Source organism: Ailuropoda melanoleuca, chromosome 3 (assembly GCF_002007445.2).
Source record: "Ailuropoda melanoleuca isolate Jingjing chromosome 3, ASM200744v2, whole genome shotgun sequence".
Lineage (NCBI taxonomy): Eukaryota > Metazoa > Chordata > Mammalia > Carnivora > Ursidae > Ailuropoda > Ailuropoda melanoleuca.
In genome coordinates, this window is record NC_048220.1 from 135,941,991 (window position 1) to 135,965,323 (window position 23,333).

General features: G+C 45.5%; 1 protein-coding gene across 1 annotated transcript in view; it reads right to left on the bottom strand.

Annotated features, from left to right (window-relative positions):
* TRIO (trio Rho guanine nucleotide exchange factor) overlaps nucleotides 1-23,333 on the bottom strand; it is a 347,159-nt gene that overhangs the window by 73,237 nt on the left and 250,589 nt on the right. Inside the window, 6 exon segments of the mRNA XM_034657080.1 lie at nucleotides 1,297-1,540; nucleotides 13,278-13,377; nucleotides 13,983-14,125; nucleotides 18,237-18,338; nucleotides 20,337-20,527; nucleotides 22,735-22,846. Coding sequence (XP_034512971.1) covers nucleotides 1,297-1,540; nucleotides 13,278-13,377; nucleotides 13,983-14,125; nucleotides 18,237-18,338; nucleotides 20,337-20,527; nucleotides 22,735-22,846 — 892 coding nt within the window.

Genomic DNA, 23,333 nt, shown 5'->3' on the forward strand with positions numbered 1-23,333 from the left:
ATATTCCAAAATTAATAGAAAAGAACTGGAATATGACAGAGTAGAGTGATCTTCTCTCAGGAAAACAAAGTGCATATCCCCAGATCTGGAAGAGTCTGCCATCAGCCAGTGTTATAGAGAAACGAAGACTGTGACCAGTATGGTTTAAAGCAGATAAACTCTACACATTCTGGACTTTTCTGGAAGCTATAAGTAAAAGGGCTTAAAGTCTCAACTTTGCTTTTCACTGAAATGAAACCAGCAGTCTAATAGAAATCTAGAGCAAGCTGCATATGCAATTTAAAATTTTCTAGTAGCCACAGTTTTAAAAAGTAAAAGGAAACAGGAAATTAAGACATGAATTAATTATAACAATACATTTTATTTAACTCTATAAAATATATTATCATTTCAAGCTATCATGGCTCTTAAACAGTTATACACGGCTTTTTCTTGGTAGGTCTTGAAACCTAGCACGTACTCTACACCTGCAGAGCCTCTCAGTTCAGACTGGCCTCATCTGCAGTGCTCAGCAGCCACATTGGTCTGGTGGCTCGTCCGCTGGACACTGTGGACACACATGACCTCAGACTCTTGCCAGGAGCCCATTACTGACCCACACAGACATGCACGGAAAAGCAGTCTTGCCACAGTTACCTCTAAATAAAAGAACCACCATGGGACACCAAATGCTCCTTGGTTCAAATGCCCTGTCAAGTCAGGGGAAAAGTGCTTCTTTCTGGGGCCCCTGCCATCAGAGCCACAGCGCAGCTGTCCCCAGAGCCCGACCCAACCTGCCACCGTCTCCCTTGGGGACAGCTCCATTCCAACGCTCTGTGGGGAGCTTGGGCACTTTGGTGAGTTCTGAGATACTTTATAGGGAGAAAGGAGGCATGGTTAAACTCAGGGCTCGCATGCTCGATTTCCTGGGATTTAACGCTAACCAAATAAAGAATCCACAATGTGAAAACCTGATTAAGGAGAAGCTGAATATGATCTCACCTCCCCTACCTGCTTTCATTCCCTGGAGGAGAATGGTACCTTCTTTGTGTTCTCAATTTATGAACGACACTGGCCCAAAAAGAACAGAGCCCTTCTTGTTCTCCAAACAGATACCATTTTGGGAAACGAGGCAATCATTATTTCTGAGCAACACGTGAAATCCTCGTTTCCACTCCAGCTCTTGATGGATGAGAAAGGCCCAGAGCCACAGTGATAATGACCTGAGGCACGAGTGACAAGGCTGCAAAGAAACAGGGACAGAAGCACCAGGGTCATTCCAGTGGGCACTAGCCAACCGTGCCTCAGGATTCCTACCTTTGTGGTTGAAGATGCCCTCCATTTCCATGCTACTTCTCGAGTGGGCGATGCACAGAGAGCCGCAGGGAACCAGGCCTTCTGCAGCGGGGGACCGGTCGGTGGTCCGCACCAGACACCAGTCAGGCTTGTCGTGGGGCCGCTCCAAAACCTCCACAGTCTGGCCACGGCGGATGGTCAGCTCCGTGCTGTTGCAGGCAGTGAAGTCGTGGATCACCACTGTCAGCTCGCAGCCGCCGGAGAGCTGGGGAGGGAGAGGGACACGTCAGCGAGCCCTAGCCACTGCACCTACGCGGGGGGGGGGGGGGGGGGGGGGGNCGGCGCTAAGCAGGGCCAGCAACATCCTGGCGTCAGGGCAGTAACTTGCCACCGCCCGAGTGAGGGCTCTGCAGTTTCACCACCCCATTCGTCTCCCTTTGGAATTACGTGGGCAATTACTGACTGTTTTTGTGTTTTAATATATGGTTATGATTTTTGAGGGTTTCATGGTCAGAATCTGATACAATTTTTCATACGAGCGTCCACATCATTTTGTGTCTGAGACATTATCATCTCCCTGCTCAAAATGTGCTATAATAATCATTTTTGAACACAGGGCAAACTAGTAAAACCTCTGTTTCAAGGCCACTTGGTGGATCACTGCACCGCAGGGTGATAACATGATAGTTCCATTTGAAATTTCACTTCTGACTTGGCGTTGGAGCACCCCATGCTGTTAGCAAGAGGGTCTTTGGCACCACTTGGGTCCAACACCAAGCAGCCGCATAGCAGGGAGACCAAAGAGGCCACGAGATCCCTACATAAGGGCAGAACATGCCTTATTCTCGTTTCAAAACCCTCCAAGAGCACCTCCCCATCCCTCCAGGACACCTCTTAGTGGGTGCTCCCATCCCCAGTCCTTTCCAGGCCCCCTGCCCACACCATGCTCCAGCATGCCGGTCCATACACTCTATGGACACTGGCTTCTTTCCTATACGCTATGTACTTTCTGGCCTGAAACTCTGTTCCTTTCTTCTCTCCTCTCACTAAGCTCACTCCCATTTTCTGTCCATTAAAACTCAACTAATGCTTAGGCCTTTTGAAGCGCATCCACGAACTTCAGAAAATACATCCGCGCCATGATCTCTGCTTATAAAACAGGTGTGTGGACTTCTCGTGGCCACTTGCTTACTGTGGCCTATGCCCCATATGTCTGCCCCTCAGACTGTTCACACCATGGGGACAGCTTACACACACACACACACACACACACACACACTCTCTTGCTAACACCCATCCTACACAAGAATGTTGTGAACCAGCTCCCCATCTTTGGATCGTGCCCTCAGGCTCTGCTTCCTGTTCACCGTGCCCGGATGTGTCTCTGTAACCACACCTCTGCCGTCTCCCCAAGCAGACATCCCAGATAACAGCTAGACACTGTTTCCCTCATCGTTTTGGACATTTTCCTCCAAACCAGTCAGTCCAGGAGATGACTCATTACCCGCCTCCCCAATTTGTTTCTCTTCCAATGGTGCCTTTTGGATAATGGTATCACAATTAAGTCATTCAAGTTAAGAGCTCTTGCTCTCTAAATGCTCACAAATAGACCTAAGGCAGTCCCTCGGATTACTTCCTTCCTCTGCCACACATCATGTGGATTTTGTGGTGGCCTCCTGGTGGCCTCCCTACCACACTCCAGGCTCACCTTCCAAGCCATATGAACATTGGTGGCAGTTGCCTTTTTGAAATGTGAAGCCTCCCATTCAAGCACCTTAGACCCAAACTGCAGAGCATGGGATTCAAAGCTCCCACAGCAAGGTCCCACCTGCCCTGCCAGGCATGTTTGCTGGCTTCTCCTCATGTGATTCACAGCCTGGAGCGTGTCTTCCCTGACGTGAGTCCTGCCTGCACTATGTGCATGAGATCCTGTCTGCTCAGAGCTCCCACATCCCCACTTTGTCTATTTCAAGCTCTCCCCCCCATCAAAACCCTCTAAGAAGTTGTTCCTCCATCTACCTTAGCGCCCAGTTTTTAAATAAATTGCATCTCGATTCTGAAATGGGCCATGTCTTGGGTTATGTATGTGTGTGCCCTTAGCACCAGCAAGTGGGCTTGTGGTTTTTCCATGAACTTTCCATGCCTGGTCCGTGAGGGGAGACATGGGGCCTGTCCTGGTCACCGCTAAGTCCCAGTGAAAACAAGGGCAGGGAAGGGGTTCGTATAAGGCAGTGTGGATAGCCCGAACGCCCAGCTCACCCAGTGCTCTGCATCCAGCAGCACTCCAACATTTGCAGAAGTGAAAAAGGCAAATAGGCTTGCTCTAAAAAGGAAGACCCTGTATTTGAAAAACTGAACTAAAATGTGACTTCCCGAGCTGGCTCTGCCTGCGTTCAATGTGCCCCATGCCTGGGCTACTGCCCCTGCAGGGCAGGAGCACGGAAAACACACAAGGTGGGAGAGCTGGGCTGTGGCCGGTTGTGGGGGTGGGTGGAAGGACCGGCTGGGCCCCACTCTGGGAAGCTCCCCCGCGCCCACAGAGACCTGGGGACCCGTGCCTCCCGCACAGGCTCATGGCCCCCGGCCCCCTGTCATGCCCCCTGCTATTCATTATCCTCCTGTTTTAACAGCCTCTCTTTTGAGAGAAAGTTTAGATATTTACAATAAGAAACACATGTCCACAAGACAACCACAGAAAGCAAAACACAACAAAACCCTTCCATAATAAAGCACAAATATCAACAAGATGAACTGTCTTTGCTAGGCCACAAAGGAAATTTCTCACGAATGTTTAATCCCCTTCTAAATTGTATAAATTCCTCTGTGGGAAACTCATGCTAAATCTTACACGGGTCTCTGTGAACAATCAAAGATGCTAATGTTAAAAAGTTAAAGGTAGAGGCCCAGGCTGGAGAATTTTCCTTGTGAAACCCCACATTATGGAAGTGGTTAATCTCTGTTAACAAAAAGGAGGAATGTTTCCTGCCCCTGGGAAGGCGTGACCAGTGAAGGAGCCCCAGTAAGGAGTCCAGCATGCTGAGGCCCCGCAGGATTTGTACTTCCTACGGCCCCCTTCGGGTCTGCTGGAGCTCTCCCACGGCCACCAGCACCCTGCCTGTGCATGCGTGTGCACAGCGAGGAGCCCCCTGCCCGGAGCCCCACGCCACCAGCCCATCATCACGCTGCCTGGACATTCCTCCACCCCCCGCCCTGGGAAGCACAACTTCAAGACACATTATCTCATCACCAGCCCTTTGCTGGCTTCATTCTTGAGCGTTTTATTAATTTTTCAGACTGCTCAAAGCCACGTGGTGCATTCTGTGGGTGGGGGGAAGGGTGGGAAGGAGAGAAAGGGGCTGCCCAAGGAGCATTAAGCTAGACTTTATTTCTGGCACTGAATCCTTAGCCCCTTACAGAGTAATCAAAAACTATTGGAAACATCTGTGGACTTGACCAAGCCTAAGAAATAAAAATCAAGCCTGTTCTGACAAAGACTCTCACACTGAGTTAAAATTCTCTTTCTTAATGACTTCAGAAAATTTACTAACAGAATCTAGCACAAGAATCTGTTTTCAAACAGAGCTAAAATTATCGTTAAAAAAAAAAACTGTATCTGCTTGGCTTTACCATAGGAATCTCCTCCACAAATCTCTGAGGGGAGGACTAACAGGATGTTTTCTAGGGCACAGAAGGCCTGCGGATTTGTCGCAATGTTCACATCTGAATATTTTAAATTTACTACAAAACCTGCCTTTAAAGCCAGTTTGCTAACTTAAAAAAACAAACTTTAAAAAATAAAAGACTTAAAATACTATTTTGAGGAGGCAATGCAAATCATTACTGTCTTTTAGGAATTAAATTCCTAAGCAGAAAAAGTTCAGATAACGAAGTGTGACTGAGATTGTACCCGCCTTCAATGCTACCTCCGACACCAGGGACCCAATTTCATTTCTGTGCTGAGTTACCATTCCACTGATCTAGTTTAAAACTCACTTTTCCCTTCCAAGCGTACCTTGAGAATGTTTTCACATGACCATGTTCACTTCTGTGTGTTTTATGTACTCCTATCAGGGGCTCCTTACCACATAAACGTAGTTTAGGATTGCAATTGATGAAAATCTCAGTTTCCATGACTCACATTAACTCTTGTGAAATTCACATCAGAGGACAGTCTCCCCCCCCCCAATCTTTCTGCTTTTCTCCTTTAAAAAACAACTGTGGTGACTAAAAACCATGGCCGTGGATGGGCCTTAGTTAGCACACAGACCATGGAAACCAGCCATGAAATGCCTCCTGCATGACCAGATCACCTCGTGTCCCTTGAAGAGGGCTCCCAGGGGAATTCCAATGACCTGGACCAACAATCAGCGGAATCAAATCAGGGTCCCTCTGCCTGAATTCTCTCCAGAAAGACTGAACGTGAACAAGCTGTGGGCTTTCACCCAAAAGAATGAAATACTCATCTCTGGTCACTGGCATGTTGAATCTTCAACGATCACCACACAGAACAGATTTTTACTTTTTATGTTTTTTGGAGAAACCACGTTATATTGGTGCTTTGCCTGAACCCAGTTAAGGGCAGTACTAAGCTGTTTCAGTCCCCACGGCTCCCCAGAGCATGCCCTCCGTGGTCCACGACAACGGGGCAGTTTGACGTTGCAGGAACACAGAGTTCTGGAGAGACAGTGGCACACACATGGTTTGAACGACAGCTCCCAGGTGAGTTCTGGGGCAGGCTCTGCTAGAGGAAGAGGAACAGCTGCCATGGTGGACGATGCAGCTCTTGCTGCAAACGATTCAACTTCAAGAACTGAAGATCAACTGCAGGTGGGTGTCTGGCCAATTTTCTGAGAGCAATTCAAAAGGAAAGCAGCATTGTGGTCTAATAAAAGCCATTTTCTCCCAAAGAACAAAGTGTATCAACTCTGTGAACAGTCACATCCTACAGCCCAGTACGGTTCAGTCATTCAGAAACCTCACAAAAGAGTCTTGCGGTTTTGTGGAGGTTTCACACAGAGCGGACCAAAGACTGGCTGCTTGGTTCAAGGGGATTAGAGAGTACAGCTCCAGTACTGGCAACGCTTACAAGAGGGAGGCCACCACGGGCAGCCAGAGAGTTCCCCAAGGAAGTGCATCCCGCCCCAGGCTCCCACCCACCCAGGCTTCTCACTGAGCAACTTCGCAGAGGCTTGGGCAGCAGAGCCCACGCTCACCCCGACCCCAACGCCAAGTCCGCAGGAGAAGCCTTCACCAAAATCTGCAGCTGAGAGTCAGAGGACCACTGTCATGGGCTCTCACACACCCAGGGTACAGAAAGAAATCTGTGAGAACTGAACAAATGGTTAACAGGGTAGATTTTATATGGCTTTTAACACACACACACACACACACACACGCAAAAGAAATCTGTGAGAGATTTTTTTTTTTTTTCCCAAAACCAGCAGCTTACCCTACCTAACATTTTATCCAGAAGAGAAATACTGAGTGTGGTATTCAGGGATGTTAATTCTTTACTCTTTACTGATGTGATCACACACTGGGTTTTCTAACACGAAAATAATTCTTGGAACCAAGGCTTCCTTGGCTGTGTGATCTACATGAGGTGGAATGGAAAATTAGATGTAAAAAAAAAAAATTAAAAGCCACAACTAAAAAGGGAAACTTTAAATGTAAAAAGTCAGGCTAACTAGAGATAGGACAGAGATTTGGTATCAGGTTTCCAGGCTTCACAGACACTGCCCTGCACCAACACCCCATTTCCCCTGGCTCACATACTAGAACGAGAGATGCCACCACCTGCTGATCAGGCACGGGGCAAGGGGGTGGCCAGTAAACAAGAAGCTTGGCTGGTTCACGCAGAAAAAGGCACAAGAGCTAGAAAGAAGACAGCTGACCACCACCATTACCTTAAGTCATCTGGCCCTGGAAAACAGGAAACTTTGTAAGACACTTTAACCCAAAGAAACCCGTTTGCTGAGTTTCCTGAGTGAGCAAGACTATCCTTCATCCAGAAGAGTTAATGTGAAATGACTCTTTGTCTTTGATGGAGGGGCACCAATGGGAAGAGCTAAGGAGTGACAGCCAGTTAACCAGCTGACTGGGCATCTCACCAGAAGGAAGGACAACTAGAATAAACCTCCGGCCTCAAGTCCGAATCAAAACTATGTCATCACCTTCAACAGCAACTTTGGTCAGTGTAAAATTTACATTAAAAAGCACTTTCCAGTGCACCATTATTTTTATAAACACTGTTGTTATATTTCTACCCAAACTTTGTGTTTTAAAAAAATCTGCCTTTTCTTAGAACTGAGGCTTTCTGGGTGGGGCTCTTGATCACAGTTCAGGGTCTTGATCCCAGGGTCCTGAGTTCAGGCCCCGCATTGGGCTCCATGCTAGGCATGGAGCCTACTGAAAAAAAAAAAAAAGGAAAAGAGAAGAAAAAGAACTGAGGTTTTCTACTTTAGCGTGGGCGATTTTGTTTTTCTGATTAACTAAAATTATCAAAGACTACATTCCACTTTGTGGTTTTATGAAAGCACTTAAAAAACTTGTCAAAAATTACAACCACAGCCACTTAGGAAAGTAGAAAACAAAGATTAGCAAAAGGAAGACACAAACACCAGGTGTGCTCCATCACCCAGGCTGCCGGTGGGGGCAGGGGCAGGGGCCTTGTCTCCCTGTTTGTTCCTGTGCTGAAACCTGTCCTTGGCTGGCACACAGCAGGTGATCCACGGACATCTGTGAATGAATGAACTTACCCTGTGAACAGCGTGCAGTCATTGTATATGCCTGTGGCCACAATGCAGCTAATTCCATAGGGTTAGAGATGAGTGTATGGGGGGAGGGGGTGGGAGACATGTTTTCAGCAAGAATCCCCTCTCTTCTTCAATGACTGCCCATTCAGTATGGGGGTATTTTACTGCTGAGCCACTGCAGTGTTTACATCCAGGCACTAACACTGAGCAGTTTATTCTTGGGGCAGCTTCTAGCTCCTAATAAACACAGCTCCAAATCCACTGCTATCAAGACTGGGCAAATACAAGGACAGAGAGGCCGACACAGATGGTAATCTACAACAGCTGGCAATGAACAGCAACAGTCCAGGAATGAGGGAGAAGGCAGCACTTTAACGATGAAGACATAGCAATAGCTAATATTCGTTAAGCGCTCTGTACATGCTAGGCACTGCTCTCAGCACATTACACATTTTCAATATTCACAGCCCCATGAGTGGAGTAGTTAAGTACTGTCCCCCATTACAGGTGAGCTAACTGCCCAAGGCTGCTGAGGAGCAGAGCCCAGAGGTCTGGCTGGCAAGCACTTCCTTGCTCCTAACCATCTGCTATGTGATGTAACCGCTCTGTCACACTCCAAGCAGAGTCTGGGGTACTCTGTCTGGGGAGACTAAAACTCTGTCCTGGAGAAAGGCTTCCGAAGTAAAGCACTCGCTGTCGTGCTCACATGGGGGCACACCTACATGAGGGCCTGGGAGACTCGGAGCTCTGGCAAGGCCAGCAGCTTGAGCTCCTCCTCAGAGCCAAGGCGCCCTCTTGCTTCAGCACCTTCAGCCAGGGGGAGAGTGCAGAGGGAAAGTAACGGGAGCTCAGAACTGGGCGGGGCTCCTGGCAGGGCTGCTCTGTGCCAGGTATGCCAAGGAGGCGGGCTGGAAGGAAGCAGGTGGCATTTCCTAAGCAGGTTCAACACAAGTTTCCTTTCTCAGAAACGTGAATTCGGCCCCATTTTAAAATGTACACTGTAATTTACATAAATCCAAGTTTGTATTGTTAGAATGTCACTTCAGAGAGAAAGTTGGTTGACTTTTTAAACAACATAAAGTCTCCCAACCCCAACATAGTGCTATACAGACTTCATTAAGAGTAAGTGAAACCATTTACTCTTTTAAATATGTGGATTCAGGTATTCACATCATAAGCTAAGGGCAGTTCATGCCAAGTATCAGTCTCAACTGAATTTCTCATTCATTAAAGTAAGAACTGCATTACCTTCAATGTAAAAGCAAGCTCACACTGGCCCCTGAAGGCCTGGGTCAGCTTGTCCACAGGCTCCCTCGTCTTGCTTTGGTGATTCATCTTGACCTCAAGATGCTTTGTTCTAGAGCAGCCTGTATTTGATTTCCATATTTTCTATTTCCTTTATAATATAAATTTTTGTTATATAAAATAAGCCACAGGCTAATAAGGCAAATAGAAGGGAAAAGGGTTAAAAATGCTTCTTTATACACTAAAAATATTTTACTCCATATCCAGCACTAATGTGAATAATAAGGTCTAGACTCTAACAGGTAATTAAATCCACATTTTTTATTCCTGGCTTTAACTTTCCACTGCTGGGTGGCCCTGTGAGGGTCATCCGACCTCCCTCATCTCCTCAGTGTCCTGAAAGCTGGCTCAGCATTCTCCTCCCTACCTCAGGGAGACAAGCTCGGGACAAGTGAGATAAGAATCTGGCAACCATTTGATTTCTTTGGAATCCAAATTATATTTTCATAAGATCATTTTATCAGCGTAAGTACCATGAATATGGGCAAGAATTGCTGCTAAACTTACTTTTGGAACAAGGAGATGGCATATTTTAAAACTGATGTTTTCAAAGAAAGAAATGTGCTCCTGAGGCATGTGGTGTGTATCTGTGACCTGCCGACTCAAGCTCTGTGAACAGTGCTCCCTGGAAAGAGGGCATCTCCAGGAACCCCTCCTCGGCAGACTCTTCCAGAAACATCCTGTGTGCCTCATCGAGAATTACTACAGCACTGGGCAGATAACTTTTCCTTACGAATTCTCCAAGAGGCTGAGTCAAAAACATCCCCCCACCCACTTTCTGAAATGGAACCAAAGTCCATGATAACAACTAACTCATAACAGGCACCGTAAATTAAGTCCAACAGGCAGAATATGATTAAGTAATTTCCCTCGCCAGATCTGTCTGCCTGGTCATCAGAGGCCGCTTAAGCCTGAAATATGCAGGGTGGAAAGAACCCCGAGACAAGAAAAGTTACTGCCATCGGAGAGAAGTGGGTTTTCTGGCTAAGCCTCATTCAGTCAAACAGTGCATTTTAAAGCTGACTCAAAAAAGGATGCCGTTTCCTAATTTTCAAAATGTATCTTCCTGACTCATCTACTGACCCTGAAATATCTACTAGAAGTATAAAACGGGGAGAGCACAAGAAGAAAACCCTCCGGAAGCAGAACACACAAATGCCCGCGTCATGTGATAGCAAACACATCGCTTCTTTCTCATAAGGCCGAATGGTGATGTCCTCTCCAAACTCCAGGTGTTGAGTTATCATCATGAAATCTCACATGCTCTTTATTCTCACGCCAAATACAGACCCCAAGAACTGAAGAAGGTAAATGGCTGCAGTTCTATGGTCTTTGGAAGACAGTTCATCCCTTTTTGGTATTCTGAACCTATCAAGGACCTACAAGCTCAGTGAGGGGTCTTCAGGGAAATACATGCCAGGTCCACTTAAAAGACGAGTTCTGGAGTGTCATTACTTGCAGACGACCAGGAATCATGGAACGTCAGGCTGGGAGCCACCCGGCGGGACAGCCTCTACATAGCTCAGGTGCAGAGGCAATGTGTGTGCAGAAGTGGTCCTCAGGGAGTTCTGAACTACATAGTGAAGTCTGGAGACAATGCATTAGATGAGGGAAGCAGAAAATGGTGAATTCCCTCCACAGGCAGAAGATTCAATAGATGGTTCTTTAAAAAGCCTCACATCCTGGTAGACTCCCAGGGTAATAAAATGGTTAATTCCTGCAAACCTATACTTTTCTGGTGGTGATTTATTCCTCCTCTCTCATCGGGTACAAACAGAATTTGCTATCTTACTAGCAACAGCTTTAGGATAATGCCTCATTTTTCTATAGGACTTGTGCAGGCCTGAGTCCAAGTTCACATACGCCTATCACACTACAACAGATCCCAAGCACAACTAGTTACACTGTCCTAACTCCAGGATAGAGCCTTACTTCTGTGAACTGCAGTCAGCCACACATCAGGGGACCAGAGCTACGATGGAGGACAAGCACAGGAACATTCCACAGGCCAGAAAGTACAGCATGCAGCGGACCAACTCCATCTGAGTGGGAATGGTTGTCAGAGCCCCTTACCAGACACGGGGGGCATTTCCAAAACACCACTGCCACCCACCCATTTACACATAACACCAACGGAGAAAACAGCCACCCTTTCTTTTTGGACCAACCTCCAGAAACGTCTTAACCTAACTTTTCAAAAGGCAAAACTTTTTACATTTATTTATCTCTTTGGCAATTTCATTCAAATACCTTATTTCTACAAAGTAAACTTTAAAACTCATTTCTAGAGTAAACCCAGACCAGATCTATGAGAGTGTATTTGGGAAGAACGTGAATTTGTTAGCCTGACAGGCCGATCGATGGTCGCAGTGGTGATGCTCGCCACAGCGGGTCTGTGAGGGGTCTGAAGCAAGGTGGCCGCTCCCCTCAACCTGACCTACTGTTCCTTCCTTCAGGTAGAAGTCTTGCATAAACGGACTATTTAGAGAGCTCAGTCACCTCAATTTTTTTTTTAAAGAAAATAACCAGAATTACTCTAACAAAATGTTTTCAAGTTCAAACTTTATTTTCTGAACTAAATGGCTATGGGGTGGGGCCACAGGAAACATTGCTATAACACACCAGACGCCTGACGTATCATTTCTCTTCTTCCTCATTACTACCACTGGCAAGACATATTTGTCACTGGGCTCTGAGCAAAATAAAATGAGGCACTGTTTTTCTTCTCCATCCTACTACTCCAACCATTCTGATTCTAGGGCTTACAATTTGGTGAACTCAAAAAATTGAATAGAAAAAACAAACTCAAACCAGAAGGATCTTGAAAAAGGAATCATTGTAGGAGAGCAATACTTTTAAACCCACTTACTTCTCTCCTGGAAACTGCATTACACGCCAGAATCCTCTGCAAAATTGAGTGAGAAAAGCCCCCCATCTGGGCCTCTGGGACTTGCCATCAGAAACAGTCCCTGATACCAGACCCTCTCCTAGGTCAGCAGTCGCTTCCAAAGGATGGTGAAGTCAGGACACTTCCTAGCTACAAACGAGGGGGCTGTGCAAACACCGGGCAAAGAACAGACTCCCGTCTTCCCCCCTCCCCCGGAGGGACGAATGTCTCACGTGAGAAAGTACAGCTTGCATCACACAGTGGGAAACGCAAGGATTCTGAACTGATGGCCCATTAAATAAAACCCCTATTTACTGTCAAATAACCTTTTTGGAGAATTTGGTCTAGCAGTTAGAAATAGAACACCCGCTCATCTCAGTGGGAACAGAAGACTTACTTAGCTGACACGAACGTCCCCCCACTGGCTTTTACAGAGGACTCTGGTTATCTGTGCCTCATGTCCGCCTGGATTCCAAACTCTCCTGTTGATCTCTTTTGTTGGTTTTGAGATTCTATCAGGACAGATCCTGGGATACTCTGCACCCCTTCTGTAGAAGGGAGAACTACACGGACGTTTTTGGATAGCGGCCAGATCGGCTTCCTCGCGGTCGGCATGGGTGCCTTTCCTGTGTCCTGCTGCACCTGTGCTCTGAGGAGCCGCCACAGGGCCCACCTGAGGACACCGGCGCCCCTGCTTCAATCACAGCGGCTCCACTTTGACCATCGGGCCTTCGTGGAACATTTAACTTAAAATAACAGGTTCTTCTGTTTCATGTAAAACTATAAATCTTAAACACCTGCCCTAGAACACCCCAACAGAAAACCACGTAATGACACGGGAAGGGCAGGCAACTTTTCCGGAGTCCTCAGACTTTACCCCCGACACCCCCAACTTTTTGTCCCTGCTCCTTCTCCTCGCACCACTTAGCACATAGCGACTGTTTGGAAATGTTGGTGACAAACTGTCATTTATAGACAGAAACACGGTGCTTCCTATCAGATCCAAGACGAGCTACACCCCCAGCCTGCCAAAGAAAGTGCTGGTGACGGCTCACCTTATCACTGTCCAGTGTGTTCTGAGACGTCCGTGAGGCGATGGATATTGTGTCTGGCTGGCTGCTCCCATCGCCCTGGCTATCCAGATCCTCTCCATCCCTGAAGAAGCAAACAAACTTTTCATTCCTGACACTGCTGGATTTCTCAAGACTGGTGGAGAGCGTCTATCGGCCGCTGCAGAGACAGATTTGTTCAAAGAGGCGCAAATCCATCTGCGTGAACGATGACAGGCCACTCTTGGCTGCGCACTGGGCTGCGTGTCCAACATGTGTCCTCCGTGCAACGTGCACAAAGGTAAGACACAGTTGTGGTAATTTCCATCGCAGAAACAAGAAACACAAACATCTAAGATATGCGATAGCTTGTCCCCGTCCCATGCACGACCTATATATGCATCCAGACTCACACTTGCAGTGGGAAAGGGCAACAGAAAGGGATGTGCATACAGCCCTTCGTTTACTTTATTTATTTATTTATTTATTTATTTATTTATTTATTTATTTATGCCCTTCGTTTACTTTAAGCTAAAGGAGGTTCTTGTCTTGACAAAGCAATTTCATTGCTAAGAATGATGTTATACATAAACTGTATTAAAAAATATTCCTCAAAATATTTAATAAAAATGATCTTTGAAAAACAGTTAACACTGCCTTGTTCCCTCCCTACTAAATAAACAAACCTACCCCCAAATCCCCAGCACTAACCTCCTTCCCTTCTGTCTCGTGGCCGGCGCCGTTTTAGGGATGTGAATGGGCTCCTTCAGGGCTCCTTTCAGGTGGATAGTCCTTTCCTGGATTACTTCGCGGATGTGCTTTATCCAGTCCTGCTTGTTTTCTATACTGGAAGCCTTAACAAGGCGTGAGAGTCAGTCAAGATACAGAAGCAGCCCTTTCCAGAGCCTGCGCTAACCACACTCACGTCTCCCCTATTCCGTTTCCCATTTTCAAAATAATTTCACAGCAGAACAGCAACCGCACTGCATGTTTAATTTGCCATTTTGAATATTTTTCAGTCAAAACCATTTTTTATTTTCTAGCCTATATGTTACTCCACATTTCTATTTTAATAATTAATCATTCCCCGGGGCGCCTGGGTGGCACAGCGGTTAAGCGCCTGCCTTCGGCTCAGGGCGTGATCCTGGCGTTACGGGATCGAGCCCCACATCAGGCTCCTCTGCTATGAGCCTGCTTCTTCCTCTCCCACTCCCCCTGCTTGTGTTCCCTCTCTCGCTGGCTGTCTCTATCTCTGTCAAATAAACAAATAAAATCTTTAAAAAAAAAAAAAAAGATATCTGAGGATGAATGGCTATTCGCCCTCAGAAGACTTTTCCAGTCTGAACATAGAGTTGTTGNTGAAAGTGCAGCCAATCCCAAGCCCAAGTGTCTCTGAAGCTATTTACGCAAAGACTAGAAGTTGGCGGTCCCCAGGCAGCTGCCCTGGTGCCCACATCTTGCTGCCTCAGGCACTGCACTCCAGGAACAACATTTGCAGAAGCCCCCATGCCCCCACTTGCACCAGTGTCCACCCCCACAGCACTCTGTGGGGTCAGGACCCCTTATCCTTGTGTCAGAAATGTGCCCAAGGCCACACGGCTGGCACAGGAAGCAGCCGGAATTCTCAGGCTGGCACTGGACGGATGGCATCCATGTGGACGACAGAGCCCGTCCTCCCAAGCTCCACCTTCACCTACCTCTGGCTACACCAGTAGCATAAACCAGCTAACCCACAGCCAATCACAGACCATGGGTTTACCTCAACTCCATTACAACTTTCAAGAAATATTTTCTGAAAATGACACATAGTAGATATCCAATAAGCATTTGTTGAATGAACACATAGGGCAGCACTCTTTCCAGATTTCTTCCTTTCACTTGTCCTCAAAGGAGTTTTGTTGTTTTTTTTTTTTCTTTTGCATGTTCTGGGCCTTAGTAACAGTTTTTAATTTCCTTGTGGAAAACATCAACCTCCTATGACATAAGCATAATTCCCTTTGCAAATGACTGAAACAGTCGTCAGAGGGATTACAGCTGAGATCCTGACCAAGAGGAAGCACTTTCTCATGGTGCACCTTGTCTTCAAAAACAGAAAGTCAAGGCCCATGTTGGGAAAGGAAATTAAAATTGAGACTCGTTTTCCTATGTAAAATGTTTTAACTGGAGGATGTGTCTTTCAAGTCACTTAGAGCTAGGAACAGGGAACTAAATGAAGGATAAAAGGAGCTTCTTGCCACCATTCCCAGACGAGAGACTGGGAAGCTGTAACCCAAATTATTCTGGGGCCGGAGGCAGGGTGATTAGGGACTGGGGGAGTCCATGCAGGAAACAGAGGTGTCTCACAGTGCAAAACTCTGAAAACTACAGATCTACTGGCATTTAAATGCCTGACACAAACGTACAGGTTAAACCAAAAGAAGTGTCTCAGAAAAAACATTTGGCAGAGTTTAGAGACAACTGAGGGAAACTGTTATTATGGTTCAGAAATAAATGAAATTCTCATGATTTAATAGAGTGAAGTGATCATTACATTTATGGAGAAGAATTTTCCTGACCTCAAAGACATTAAACACGGAAAACAGGTGCCAATTTTTCAGAAATAGTAAGAGAAAGGTAAGCCAGCCAAATACTAAATAAAAGGTCCCACCTGTCTAAGAAATGGGAATAGTTTGTTTCAGACTCTTGGTAGTCTCCCTCCGTTTAAGGAAGGATTTGGAAATAGGGTTCTCCCTTCCAGAGGACAACATAAAAAGAGACCGCAGTTTTATAACTACTAGGCCATCAGTGTCATCGCCATTACCACCAGTACCTCGTCCACCTCCGTAATCAGCTCCACCAACACTGCTCTCTACCCCGCCACCATCACCTCCACCATTATTTCCACCACCACCTCCACCATCATCTCCACCACCACCTCCACCATCACCTCCATCTCAACCACCTCCACCATCATCTCAACCACCTCTTCCACCACCTCCACCATCATCTCCATCTCAACCACCTCCTCCATCATCTCCACCACTACAACCTCCACCATCTCTACCACCACCACCTCTACCATCATCTCCACTACCACCACCTCCATCCCAACCACCTCCCCCCACCCATCATCTCCATCTCAACCACCTCCTCCATCATCTCCACCACTACAACCTCCACCATCTCTACCACCACCACCTCTACCATCATCTCCACTACCACCACCTCCATCCCAACCACCTCCCCCCACCCATCATCTCCATCTCAACCACCTCCCCCCACCCCCACACCATCATCTCCATCTCAATCACCTTTACCACCACTTCTACCACCACCTCCACGTCTACCAGCAGTGCTCTGTCCACCACCACCACCTCTACCATCATCCCCACCATCATCTCCATCACCACCACCTCAGTCACCGCCTCCACTAACCTCTCCATCTTAGCTGGCATCTCCACCTCCACCTCCATTTCCATCACCACCACCAGCTCCATCACCACCTCTACCACCATCTCCACCTCCATTTCCTCCACCTCCATCTCCACCACCACCTCCTCTGTCTCTATCTCCACCACCACAAAGCAATCTCTAAAATGAATGAGGACATCATTTCCTTTAGTTTCTCCTTGGAAAGCAGAAAAATATTACCCAAAATCCCCCTAGAAAGCTTTCATCTGATAAAGCCTGTAGGAAGTCTTATTCATCAATTGCATCATGAGTATTTTATTATATCCTAAATGAAAGTAGTCCAAATCTGGCTAAAATATCTGGCACTATTTCTTAGATGCACCCTTTGACATCTGTCACTGTAGTAATCTGGATAAATACTTACTATGAGTTGGAAGTTTTATGGTTTTGAGCATACTTTAAAATTTTATGGCTTAGGAAAGTTCAGTTATCTAATATTTAGCTATCAGTGCAATTTATATTTTATAGGGCTTTATGCCAATACTAATAACACACTGGGTTGGTAATCATATATTCATTACAAAACAATCCATCATTTCCATGGGAATAAAGATCTTAGAAACACAATGGCTTTCACTAAAGTACAAATTCTTTAAGAGCGAGGTACCGATGAGGAACTCATAGTTGCTGGAAATACTGGTGAGAGAGTAAAAGGAATGTACAAGACAGAATCACTGGCATGCAAGTTCATACACCAGAGTCCCATTAAGCTTTTGGCTCATTTCCCAATATTCTACAAATCATCAGCAACATCTTCCACAAATCATCTTTAAATCACTTATGGCCTTTCCAGGCAGCTAAAAAAGATAGTTCCATCTGTATTTTCTCAAACACAGAAGGAGGGAGGACACAGGACACCCTGCGAGCCCTGTGTCTTTCCTAGGAGAGGCTGGTATAATGAAAGCAGAGTTCAAATAAAATATTCAAACATATTTTCCTCCCCACCAACAAAAAAAGTGTTTCTGAACACTTTAAATCCTCACATTATCAGCCCCTGTAACTGATCATTATCTCCTTTTTTTCTCTGCCCCCTAACCAGAAAGCCAAAGAGCCTGGGACCCCATGAAGACTCTTGGCATGTTCAGCCCTGAAATGGCCCAAGGCCTTCACAAGTTCATCAGGTGCCTATTTCCCTTTAAAAACAAGGTGAAGTGTGTGGTGAGAACTTCTGATCCACATCTCCTTCCTTCTGTACCTCAACTCCCTGCATCTCTAATGGACTCGACTAATTCTTCTTCAGACGGCAAGAATGGGAGAAGTTTAAAGAGATTTCTCTCCATTTGACCTTTAGAGTAGATGAGCAAAGGTTTACCTCGAGGCATTTTACCACTAGAGTACCAAACTGAATTTATACTCTGTTCTTTTTGTGGTAATCACCAATCCCAAGAGAACACAAAAAGAGCAAATAAAATGACATCAAAACCAGTATGTTTCAACAACCGGGAAAAAAAAAAAGCATACACAGCCATGATAAACTTGCCCCTCTGCACATTCCCATGCTTCAAATGAACGTACCTTAAGGACAATTTTATTATCTGAGGTTGGCGTCCTCCCCACCCACAGTGCAAATTTGCAAGGATCTCCTTCAACGTGTTCTGTGACACCCAACTCTGAGGTCTGGATAAAAAGGTAATTACATAATTAGATGACAATAATATTCCAGTGGGATACAGAACAAAGACCAAGAAAACGATTTTTGGTGACTTGCGGTCATGCCGGATTGTAACAACATAGTTTGTTTACACTGATGGGTAATCCTCAGCTCTGATTTCAGTTAAGATGAGAAAGTTTTGTTCTTAGGCCACCATGATTGGTTGCATCCCTTTTACTTCCTCTATGTACCTCTACTGGAGATCCTGATGAGGGTCAACCAGCAATCCAGAGGAAAGAAACCAAAACATCTAAAAATCCTGTTATCTGGAAAATCAAGAGTTGACCATTTTCAACTGATGAACAACAAAATGAATCTGTCTTAGTTGCAAAGGAGCTGCTGCCATGCATTTTCAGCATGAGTGAAGTGGCTTCGCAGAACACACATAAGGTCTTCACAGTTCAGTTATTTTCCAACTTGTTCATCAAGAGCATTACCTTTTAGTATTTCATCAATAATTTTAAGGGCTAAGAGACAAAATTTCTCTCTGTGACATGTGCAGTTGTGATGGGAGCACGTGGAAGAGTGTAGGTGATGGTCCACATCCTCAGTCCCTCCCCCACAGTCAAGCTGACCCCTAGTGCGTTCTCCCCCCTCCAGCAAAGGAAGTGATTCATAATCATGGCCTCTGAGGGGACCTTAACTTTTAAAAGATAAATTAAATGAAGATGTATCAGCTTCTAAAACAGACTAGCTTGGTCTCTGAGGATAAATTAAAGCCAGCTAGTGAAATTACTAGCCAGCAATGCTGCATTTTTTCTTTCCAGTTACAATATGATCTAAAATGATGTAAGGTGGGCCGTGAGCCAAAAGACAATCTCAAACAGGATATAAGCCAAAGAAAATGGTAGGAAAATCATTAGTTTGAACTTGCGAATTCCAGATTATTATTAAAGATGATTTCTATCTTGCTAGAATTTTATTACTTTGGGAACTTGATTTATATATGGATACCATAAAAATACATGATGTAGATGTTGTCCAAATTGCAAATATCTACCAAAATTTATTAGCGATCCATCATATCTTGTATAAAGAAAAAACCAAATGCTATTACACTTTCTATTCTTTGATGGTGATTTTTCATTAGTTTTGCCCAATCCTCCCCCTGCCTGACCCTGCCCAGCGGCTCTGTGCTGACAGCCCCTGAGGTATTCCCATGAGGGAAACACAGAAATACAGTGGACCTTGAGGAGGACACGTGCCTGAGACTTCTCTGAGAGTCAACATGTGGTTTTATAAAGAGACTCGTTGGACTTGCTTCTTGTGGGAAAAAGGCATCAGTATGTTCTTTTGCCAGAAAGTACACTCACAAGTTAAAAAAGAATTCAAATGCAACACAGTATCCACCCAGCACTCAAGGGTAGTGAGTGATCTCTGTACAGACGGGACTGTGGATCTTCGAAACTATATTTGCTTATATATATTTTCTCTAATAACCATATTTTGTTATTGTAAAGGACCATAAATTAACTTATTTATTTTCCACACATTTATCTTTATTGAAAGAAAAATTCACACCTCATCATTAAGAGCCCACAGGGAGCCACCCAGGAAGGCTGCTTAATGTATGTTCCAATGTTGGTGAAAGAAAAATTAATTAGAATGATATGAGAACTTAATTGTAGAATTCATATGATCAATTTATTTATAAAGTTGGTTAAAGCACACAAGAGACAAATTTAAATTCACTTAAAAAGTGTTTTCTCATCCTCAGGAGTCTATGGAATTTAGAAAAAGCAGGTTTCTGAAGTCTAGCGAAGCTAAAACACATGAGCTCCCTCTAGTGGACTGGAGACCGTCAAGAGAGTTTCACTGTGGAAGATGAAAACCTTACAATTCCAGAGCTCCACATTTTATGAGTTTGGGAGGTTAAACTGAAAGCAATGGTCATTGTTTTCTACCCGCAAGAAGACTGCAAGTGTGTTACCTTTAAATTTACAATTCTGAACGTCTATACTTACAAACAATTTGCTTTTATAAAGGTACTTGCTTCTGCCACTGGAATCTTTCACTTCTTTACTAAATACTAAGGACATTTCAAAAAGGAAGAGATGCCGTTCTCGACCCTTTCGAATTAAGGTTTTTGGGTCCCACACTTGGAAGGATTCCTGCAGAATGAGTTCTCCCTGAGACTCAATATTTTCATCAAACCCTACAACATAAAAACAAGGAGGCACAATCAATTTGAAAGAAAATAAAAAATGATGCACAAGATAGCACTGTGATGATTTAAACATTTGTTCAATGCCCATCAATTAAATCTCAGATTAGAGTTTCCTGTTGGGGCCCCCACTCCATTTTCCCTGCACTGATCCCACCTGACAAAGGATAATTCTTCCTAAAACGTGACTTTGCATTTATTTTCCCTTGTTCCAAAAAAAAAAAAAAAAAAAAAGAAAGAAAAAAAAATAAATTAAAAAAAAAAAATCTCACAGATTTATTCTTTGAACTCTATCTCCTTCGGGTGGCATTCACACCATTTGAGATTACACTGAACTCCCTACTTCTCCTCGGTCTGCACTCACGGCATTCCATCACACAGACCTCCTCCCCCAACCACAATGGTCCACGGACCTTCCCCCAGGCCACTGACTACTCCCAGCCTGAGTAATGATCTTCTGTCTCTTTAGCCCAGAACACCCTTCCTGGGCAGTCCACAGCTGCCCCAGCCTTTCCTCTCAAGGCTCTGGTCTGGCCTTCTTTGGTGAGTTCTCCCGTCTTTGCAAAATTCTTCATGTGAATCAGTTGCACTCCGGCCATGGGGTGGCTTTCGCTCTGCTCAACTCTTCCCAGAAGTGGCCCACTGCATGGACTTTCAGCAAGCAGGTTGGATATCTGGGGCAGAGGCTGCTAGTTCCCTCTCGACTACCGCTCTCCCCTTGTTCTCCACAGACAGAAGCTGCCCCTGTGGCCACTCAATTAAGTGCTGCATTTCCCAGCCCCTGCTCTGCAGTTAGGACAGCCACGCACCCAAGCTCAGGCCACGTGGGGGAGTCTTGCGTACAACTCCTAGTTTCTGCCCTTCCAGTAGCTGTTCCTTCCCCGCCCTCTCTCCCCACTGTCTTCCTGCTCGATGGAACGTTACCATGGTCTTGACATCCTGAACCCAGCCAAGCAGACAACATGTGAGCAGTGGAGAGAAAGTACAGAGAACAGAGCCTGAGTCCTTGATGATGCTATGAAGGGCTGCCACACCAGCTCAGGGTCTCACATCAGAGAAAGAAAAAGCTATCTCCCCTGGCCTCTGATTTTTGGGTCTCTACTACAAACAGTGGACCTCTGCCCCAACTAGTTACACTGCTCAATACTACTGATGATAGACACAGGATAGAAAAAGCATTTGGGGCAGGATTATTTCTTGTACATAATTGTGTACCTTGATAATAAGAGTTAAGCTCTGTAACACAGAAAGAGCCCTTTTTTAAGATTTTATTTATTTATTTGACAGAGATAGAGAAAGCCAGCGAGAGAGGGAACACAAGCAGGGGGAGTGGGAGAGGAAGAAGCAGGCTCATAGTGGAGGAGCCTGATGTGGGGCTCGATCCCATAATGCTGGGATCACGCCCTGAGCCAAAGGCAGACGCTTAACCGCTGTGCCACCCAGGCGCCCCCAGAAAGAGCCCTTTTAAACACAAGCATCCATGGAAATTTCACTTGCAAGAGTAATTTTTAAATTCATTTTTCTGACTCTCTCTTCACCACATTACACACCGCCATGTTCCAAGCAATACAATGGATACAGATATGGGGAAACAACAAGCTTTTTAAAGGATTTTATAATCACAGGGGCTGATCTTGCCTTCCTTCCATCCATCCATCTACCGCGGAAACCAGATTGTCTAAAGCAAGTGACACAAGGTGCTACTGGGGTTCTGAGTGTGGACAGCCTGTTCTCCAGTTAATGGACGAGGGCATACTCTTAATGAGGCTGAAGCACTTGTGATCCTAGGGAAAGCAATGAAACCAGTTCTTTCAAGAAAGAAGGTACTTGGGGTGCTTGGGTGGCACAGTTGGTTAAGCATCTGACTCCTGATTTCAGCTCAGGTCATGACCTTGGGATCATAAGACCGAGCCCCGCATCAGACTCCACACTCGGCTGGGTATCTGCTTGAGGACGCTCTCTCTTCCTCTCCCTTCACCCCTCCCCCACCACGTGCCGGCACACTCACTCTCTTTCTCTCTAAAGTAAATAAATAAATCTTAAAAAAAATAAAAAAGAAGGTATTCACATCTAAACTCTTAAACTCCTAATAAAACAGAGGCACGAAGGCAAGAGTTTCAGGGCATGGGAAATCCACTTATCAACAGTGCCAACGGAAAACGTAAAAATGCTCGTTAGGGACATGCAGAGCCTGTTACCTTCCAGCATGCTGAGGTGCATGGCGTCGTTGGCTCGCTTAGGCACACTGAGCATCACCTCGAGGCCATCTTTTATCTCCCCTTTTCCTTCCTCACAGCAAGTGAGTAGCTCCTGCAAGAGACCAATACCATGAACCAGCCAAAGACCAAAAGCTCTACCAACAAGATCTTTGCAAAAAAGAAGTCTATGAAGAATCCGTGATTTTCAAGAGAACAGACTGTGGTCAACTGGGCACACATTCTCATAGAAAAGGAATTACTATCCAGTGGATGGAAGAATTTGTCCTGCTCAAGTCAGGATGCTTCTTCAGATCAGAGGAAACCATAAGCAGTCACAGTTTAAGACGAAATCAGTGCACACATTAACTACCGAGGCTCAAAAATGACAAATAAAAATACTTAATCAGCACAGCAAAGCATAATCAGCTATTGGTTTTATTTGAAGGTCATGGCAGAGTCCAGCTAGCACCCCTGTGATTGTGAACTCTCCGGTGCTGTTAATGCCACACCTCACCTAACCTGGAACTCCCAGGTCAGGGGCGGGAGCAGCACCGTGCACCAGGATCCACAGTTACATGCTGTACCTTTGTGCACAGGAT